We start from the raw sequence: 7,740 nt of genomic DNA, 5'->3' as shown, positions 1-7,740 counted from the left end.
TGGAGAAGTGTCTATTCAGGTCCTCTGCCCATTTTTTAAGTGGGTTGTTTGTCTTCCTTTTGTTGAGTTGTATGAGTACTTTATATATTTTGGAAATTAACCCCTTATCAGATGCATTATTGGCAAATATGTTCCCTTTCATTTTGATGCTGGTTTCTTTGGCTGTGCAGAAGCTTTTGTTTTGACTTAGTCCCATTTGTTTATTGGTGAGTTCTTTTTTTTTTAAATGTATCTTTATTGATTTCAGAGAGATGAAGGGAGAGGGAGAAAGAGAGAGAGAGAAACATCAATGATGAGAGAGTCGTCATTAATCAACTGCCTCCTGCACACCCCCGACTGGGGATCAAGCCTGCAACCCTGGCGTATGCCCTGACTGGGAATCAAACCGAGATCTCCTGGATCCTAGGTCGATGCTCAACCGCTGAGCCATACCCAGTGGGGCAGTATTGGAGAGTTCTTATTGTGGTAAGAAAGGATGGTGTCTTAGTCCATTTGGCCTGCTATATAACAAAATACCATATACTAAGTGGCTTATAAACAACAAACTTTTATTTCTGCCTTCTTTTTTCAGTTCTCACACTATAAACAAAATGTCCTTTTTGCAGTAAACTTCCCGTCACATTTTTCATATTTTGTGTGTCTTCAATTGGTGATTTTGCTGTTTCAAAAGGCCCCCAAGCGTAGGGCTGAAGTGCTGACCAGTGTTCCCAAGTGCAAAGTCTGTGATGTGCCTTACAGGGAGAATGTTTGTTAGATTTGCTTCATTCAGGCATAAGTTCTTAGACTTGACACCAAAATGTGATCCATAAAAGAAAAAAATTGATATATTTTCCTTCATCGCAATTTAAAACTTCTGCTGTGCAAAAGATCCTGGTAAGAGGATGAAGAGCTATGCTATACACTGGGAGAAGGTATTTTGCAAATCATGTATCTAACAAAGAACTAATATCTAGAATGTATTAACAACTCTAAAATAACAATCCAATTAGAAAAGGGCAAAAGACATTAAAAAGCATTTCACCAAAGAATACCTAGAGATGAATGCACCTTTTGGTATATTCATAAGATGCTATATGCATTTGGGATCATGATATACTATTTTAGTCTACAGCCATACCACCCCGAACACATTTCATCTGAGCTTGGAGCCTAGGCAGGGTCGGGTCTGGTTAGTACTTGGATAGGTAAATATATTATTTTAAATTTAATAAAGTAGTGATGCTAATTGAAACAGCTATTCCATATGTAGTAAGAGTATATACTCTTTTCCTGTACTCTGGAAGAATTTATTGAAGTTACTGGAATTATTCCTTCCTTAAATACTTGGTATGATTTACCATTGGAGCCATCTGAGCCTACAGTTTTCTTTGTGGGAAGACTTTAAATTATGGATTAATTTACCCTGGCCAGTGTGCACAGTGGTTAGACGCCAGCCCATGCACCAAAGGGTCTGGGGTTTGATTCCGGCCAAGGGCAAGTTCCTCGGTTGGAGGCTCAATCCCCAGCCCTGACACTGGGTGGGGGCGGGGGACCAACCAATCAATCAATGTGTCTCACATCAATTTTTTTTTGTTTTCTCTCTTTATCTCTCTCCCCACCTCTTCCACTCTCTGAAAAGTAATAGAAAAAATATCCTCAGGTGAGGATTAACAAAAAAAATTATGGATTATTTTTTTTAACAGTTATAGTATTACTCAAGCTTTACTATATATATATATATGTATGCTTTATGCCTATATTTTGTTAAACTGTATTTTTCAAGGAATTTTTTCATTTGATCTTAATTTTCAATAAAAGAATGCTATCTTTTCAGTGTCTATAAGATTTGTCTTTTTTCATATGGGTTTTTAGTGCCTTTTTTCATGATCTTTCTTACCAAGTGTTTATCTGTTGTATTAGTCTATTCTTTTACTTTCAAACTTTTTGTAGTGTTTTAGATGTATTTTTTTAAAGAACAAATATTTAAGTTTTTGAAATATCCAAATTTAAAAATATTTGTCTGATAACTACAGAATTTAGTTCATTTACCCTAACAACTGATCTGTTTGGGTTTTAATCTACCATCTTACAATGTGTTTTTTATTTTTCCTGCCTGTTTATTTTTCCCTCTTTTTTCTTACCTTTTAAAAAATATCAATTTTCCATCTTTTTCCCATTACTTGGGAAAATATACACAACTCTTCTGTTATTTTATTAGTTTCCCTAGAATCTAAAATATACCCTCTTCCTGGATAATGCAAGGACTATAAAATATTTTAATGCTACTTTTCTACTGGCTTATATGCTATTGTCATGTATATATTTCCTTTCTATATAGCAATGGCATACACCATATATATGTGTGTGTGTATTTATATGCATATACACATTTATATGGCTTAGTTTTGCTTGTTCTTGAGCTTTGTAAAAAGCTTATACTAAATGTAGTTTATTTTAATGATTATAATTTTCATTTCTAGACGTTTTCTTTAGCTCTTTTTAAAATCTGCCTGGCAGACAATATCAGGGATTCTAAAGGCTGAATTTGCAAGGTGTTGCTAAGCTTGGTCTTTTACTAACTTGTATAGTTAGCCAAATGAGCGTACTTCAGGAGTACACCTAAACGCTCACTATCTTGGTCCTTTCCAAAAGCCACAAAAGGTCTTGAACAAGTGTGATTTCTGCTGTTTCACAGAGCGCTTCTGTGGCAATAGCGTGTGAGATTACAGAGAGCTGGAAGTTAGGGCACACCAAAAAATAACTCATATAAGAAACAGGGCCCAGCTGGTGTGGCTCAGTTGGCTGGGCGTCGTCCCACGAACCAGGACGTGACCGGTTCCGTTCCTGGTCCCGCGTAAGCCCTTCCCTGACCCCCGCGGGGAGCCTGCAGGAGGCGGCCATTGAGGTTCCGCTTTACATCACGTTTCTCTTCTCCCTCTCCCTTCCTCTCGCTCAAAATCAATAAAAATGTTTAAAAGGAAATAAAGAGAAAGAAGGAAGGAAGGGGAGGGAGGGAGAGAGGGGGGGAAGGAAGGAAGGAAGGAAGGAAGGAAGGAAGGAAGGAAGGAGGGAGGGAGGGAGGGAGGGAGGGAGGGAGGGAGGGAGGAAGGAAGGAAGGAAGGAAGGAAGGAAGGAAGGAAGGAAGGAAGGAAGGAAGGAAGGAAGGAAGGAAGGAAGGAAGGAAGAAAAAGGAAAAGAAAAGAGAAAAGAAACGAAAGAAATTGAGTGGTCTGAGCAGAAATCATAGGCCCAGGTGGTTTGGAAGGGATCCAAGGCCACATTAGCTAACTTGAACATGACCTTCACCTGGGTGCGATGTGATGCAAATCCTGTCTAGATTTCCAAGAATTTCCTAACCACGTGACAGCGTTGTTTCCTAGATGCTGGCTACACACCCTCCTCACTCTTTCTGCACACGAACGCGATGGAGAGACCGGTGTTGGCCGAAAAGAAGCCTGCAGGTGAGGGCCAGAGCGATAACCCAGCCTCCGCCGCACCTGCAGTACCTCCCCCAGACCCAGCGGCCAGCAAGGGGAGATCAGGACGAAGACTTAAAGTAACAGGGTTGGGGAAGAACAAGGTCAGGTGACCTGTCCAACTCTGATTTCAGGCTATCTCTGTGGGCGCAGCTGGCACCAGGAGTGACAATATGACCAAGTGTGTGTAAAGGTCGGCAGCTGAAGGGAAGGCAGCCGGGAGACGTCGGCCTCCCGGAAGACAAAACGCTGTCCTCCCAGGCAATACGTCAGCGAGCAAGAGAGCGGTTACCTTCGCAGGATAACTCCGCTCCGCCCTCCCCGTGGGCGCCCGCCCGCACACAGAGGCGGGGCGGGGGGGGGGGGGGGATGTCAGCCGCGGCACCACCTCCGCGTCGTACTTCCCGTGGACTGTCGTAACCGCCCGGCCGGAGACGCTTCGAGAGGAAGGGCACGCATGCCACACACCCTACCCTGCTAGCGGGCGAGCGCGCGCCGGTCGCTGACGCAAGCCTGGCGACCAGAGCCAATGAGATGCGGCTACGTCACTGCGTACGAGTCGGCCGGGGCGCACAGCGGGCCGCAAAAGGGCGGAGCGAGTTCGGTTGCACCAACACCGGTACATAGGCGCGGACCGGCGTGTCCTTGGACTTAGAGAGCGGGACGTCCGGCTTGCGAGTGGGAGCCTTCGTGTGGCGCGCGACGCGAGAGCGGTGAGCGTAGGGCACCGAGTACGCGGCAGGCGGCGGCAGGCGGAGGCCGATCCACGGGGACGCGCGGGCGGTTGGGGGCCTGCGCCTGGGATCTCTGGGTGGAGCCCACGGGGGCCGGCCCGGCGTTAGGACCCTGCACTGTGGCCCGTCTGAACCCGGTGGGCTACGGCTCGAGGTGGGGTAGGGGGAACCCCAGCCGAGTAGGTCACGGCCCTGAGACCACCGAGGCGGCTTGGAAGCGGAACCGGCTGAACGCGGCCCTCGGGTTGTCGGGGCCGAGGGCCGTGGACATGATAGCTGAGGCTTCCCGGGCTGAGGGCGGCCGCGGGAGGGCGGGAGCGGGAGAGCGGTGCGCGGCGCCCCGCGTTCTCCTTCAGAGGCGGCAGAAACGGCTGCTGCTCCGATAACGGGTAATTTTTTTCTGACCACCTTTCGCTTTTCCCCTTAACCTGCTAAGGCGTCTCGGGAAGTCCTGGTCACAGTCTCCTTGAGAGCGGCCTGGGTGGGTGACCTCGTGGTCGCCCCAGGGAGCCCAGAGCTGGGGAAGGGGGTCCCCGGGAGACCTCGCAGCCCACGCTGAGCCCTCGCCCACCGCAGGGCGGTGTGGAGCGACCCGCGCAGGCCGGTCAGCCGCGACCTCATTTCCTAATGTGCTTTGCCTCATCTTTCGGGAGAGCCATGGCTTTAAGTCGCAGCGTGAACAAATAGGCATTCTTAGCTGAAATTTCTGCGATTTTTGGCTTAATGTCCCCATCCTCAAACTTAATCAGATTTATGACTCTGTGACCTTGACCTTATCTTTGGAAACAGTTTCCAACTAGGTTCCCGTTTTGCTCACTTAAACATGGATGTGTTTTTTAAGTAAGTTCTTCCGAATAGCCTTTTTGGTATTAAAGCGTTTATGGCAAGTATACTGAGTAAAATAGGATCGATCCTGGTACTTAATGTCACAGGTTTGCAATGGGTTGGTGATTAAGCGATCATTGATTGGTTTCCACTATGTTTTTACTTGGAGGAAAGACTTAATAAATTGAATTTTATTTTTAGATTTAAAAATGGGTGATGTTGAGAAAGGCAAGAAGATTTTTGTTCAGAAGTGTGCCCAGTGCCATACTGTGGAAAAGGGAGGCAAGCACAAGACTGGGCCAAATCTCCATGGTCTGTTTGGGCGAAAGACAGGTCAGGCCCCTGGATTTTCTTACACCGATGCCAACAAGAACAAAGGTAAGAGACAGACAAATAACCAAAGCACAAATTCCATGACTGTGACTTGTAGTAAACCCTTGATCAGGAGTGTAAAATAGTTAACAATGCATCTCTTCTTATTTAGGCATCACCTGGGGAGAGGCTACACTGATGGAGTATTTGGAGAATCCCAAGAAGTACATCCCTGGAACAAAAATGATCTTCGCTGGCATTAAGAAGAGTGCAGAAAGGGCAGACTTGATAGCTTATCTCAAAAAAGCCACTAATGAGTAATAGTTGGCCACTGCCTTATTTATTACAAATGTCTCATGACTTTTTTATGTGTACCATATTTAAATTGATCTCATACACCAGAATTCAGATCATGAATGAACGGCTGAGAGAGCGTTTCTTTTGGGCAGTCCTGATTTAAATAGATTGGCTTGTGGTTAAACGAACATGGTCAGCTTTTTGAACTTTGATGGTAATATCACTGATCTCCCCTTCTAAAAATATAATTGGTCTTGATTTGGAAGGTTCAACTTTTCACAGAGATGGTGAGTGCCACCTCAAAACCTGTAGGAGCTTGGTTTTATATTTAGATTTATAGAATTGGTTGTATTAATATGTTTAAATACTGAGGAAATCTCTTAACTGTCTCTTAGACCAGCAAGACTGACTTATGTTTCAAGTTGTGTTCATTAGCCTGTTAAAAGGCAAGGGCTGCAGATAAGCTGGCAGTGTCCATTTTATCTTTTTGGTCCTAACTATGCCAATTTAATTAAAATTCCCTGTACCTAAACTGTTGCCTTTTACTGAATGAAAGGCATTTTAGTGTGGTTTCTGTATAATATCAAATAAAGAGTATTTAACACCTCACATTTTATAGAGGATCTATAAGATCAGATGCTTTTAAAATTCAGCATGACAAGATAAAGTAGCAAACTTTGTGAATCCTTTAAGTCAGACTAAGTTATAATTCAAGATTGTCTTGAACAGCTCTTCAGAAGCAACTGTAGAATTGCTATATTTGTGTGATTGGTATTGGTGCTTTTGCCAGCTCACTAGAAGGATTAAAGTAGAGAGGAGAACCAGATCATCAACACAAAATTGTAAATTATGTGATCATAAGCTGAAGATAATTAAAAACAAAATCACAGATCCTGATTTTTCTAATGTGCTTGATTTAATGCCTGATGCCCAAATTTTAATGTTTGAAAAGTACAATAGCCCTAAGTATTGATGCAGCAGTGTTACTAGTAATACTATTAGGTTATATTTACTTGCCCACTAGGACATCCTGAACTAGAACAATACTTAAATAATTCATCCTTAGAGTTCTTTGGCCAGTGTGAACCCTGCAGCATTTAAGTCCTAGTGTGAGTGTTAATGGTAGGGAATTTAAAAATGCATCCTTGGAAATCTTTCAGAAGTAAAGTCTTTGTAATAGGACTTGTTAACTCCGTAAGTAAGTGATAATCAGAGACAGTTTAGCAATTTAGCTTCTAAGAGACAGTTCTGGACCCATATGGAAGGACATGGAGGCCAGGGAGTTTATCTATTTCTGAAGTGCCTCCTACATCAACTAAGGCCTGGGTTGGCAAAGATAATTACTGAATACCTGCTGTGTTCTAGGCCAGTTATACTTAGTAAGTGCCTCTGGTTATTTACAATGTAAGTAATCCTAATACATTCAAAAGAAGGGCCATTCCCAGCTGTAAGGGCTATATGCTCTTAGAAATAAAGAAAAGACAAAGTCTAGCACTGTATTACCCATATGCTTTCATTCCTAGTGCTTCCTCAAAGGTGGCTTGGTGAATGGTATCCAAAGTGAGCCCAATGTTTTTAAAGGACTGTTTTTTCCAAGTGCCACCTATAAGTGCTCTTTTTTAGAGCAGCACAGTGTGATAGACCTTTCTGTGATGATGAATTGGACTTATGTCCAGTATTGTAGGTAGTGCCTTACAGAGGCCTTACCAGGGCTGGTCCTCCCCAGTTCACTAGACTTAGGCTGTTTTATACCAGTCAAGCTCAGATAAGAGTAAACCAAAACCAGTTTTCATACGATAGGCAGTATTTATTTCTAGTGATGGGGTCTTTGGCTCCCCTTGGTCATATCAGAAGCCAATTATGATGTTGCTGAGCCTGGAATAAGAGTAGCTAATTATAACACCTTGCTGGCCAGTCACGAGTATACACACATTTCCGTGTCTGAACATTGCTAACCGGTCACGAGTATTCAAGTGCGGAAAAGTAGCTGGCCGCACAGGTGAGTTCTGGCTTGAAATAGCTGGTCAACAAGGTGTTGAAGTATAGTTCATACAAGCAAGGCTGGTGCCTGATACCTCTACAGTGACCTGGAAGTTTGCCTCCCAGAGGAATCTCCG

The 7,740-nt window shown here is 43.9% G+C and overlaps 1 protein-coding gene and 1 long non-coding RNA gene across 4 annotated transcripts in view; one reads left to right on the top strand and one right to left on the bottom strand.

Moving 5' to 3' along the window:
* Positions 1 to 3,941, bottom strand: part of LOC308561384 — a 29,904-nt gene extending 25,963 nt beyond the window's left edge. The window contains exon 1 of the long non-coding RNA XR_013999474.1: positions 3,748 to 3,941. This is a non-coding gene — a long non-coding RNA (uncharacterized lncRNA). The remainder of the gene's footprint in view (positions 1 to 3,747) is intronic.
* A 141-nt stretch (positions 3,942 to 4,082) lies between these two features.
* On the top strand, positions 4,083 to 6,520 carry CYCS (cytochrome c, somatic). 3 transcript variants are annotated; one of them, XM_081146403.1, is made up of 3 exons: positions 4,083 to 4,168; positions 5,216 to 5,392; positions 5,499 to 6,520. In XM_081146403.1, the coding sequence occupies exons 2-3, from the start codon at positions 5,224 to 5,226 to the stop codon at positions 5,645 to 5,647; spliced, it is 318 nt and encodes a 105-aa protein (XP_081002529.1). In that variant the 5' UTR covers positions 4,083 to 4,168; positions 5,216 to 5,223; the 3' UTR covers positions 5,648 to 6,520. The 3 variants fall into 3 exon arrangements, with proteins under 3 accessions (XP_081002529.1, XP_081002530.1, XP_081002531.1); XM_081146404.1 differs by having other exon boundaries at positions 4,115 to 4,186; XM_081146405.1 differs by lacking the exon at positions 4,083 to 4,168 and adding an exon at positions 4,530 to 4,578.
* Positions 6,521 to 7,740: the final 1,220 nt, after the last annotated feature.

The sequence above is a fragment of the Miniopterus schreibersii genome, assembly GCF_964146895.1.
Source record: "Miniopterus schreibersii genome assembly, chromosome: 9".
NCBI classification, from domain to species: domain Eukaryota; kingdom Metazoa; phylum Chordata; class Mammalia; order Chiroptera; family Miniopteridae; genus Miniopterus; species Miniopterus schreibersii.
Note: the sequence above shows the minus strand (reverse complement) of the source record. Positions and strands in the feature narration are given on the sequence as shown.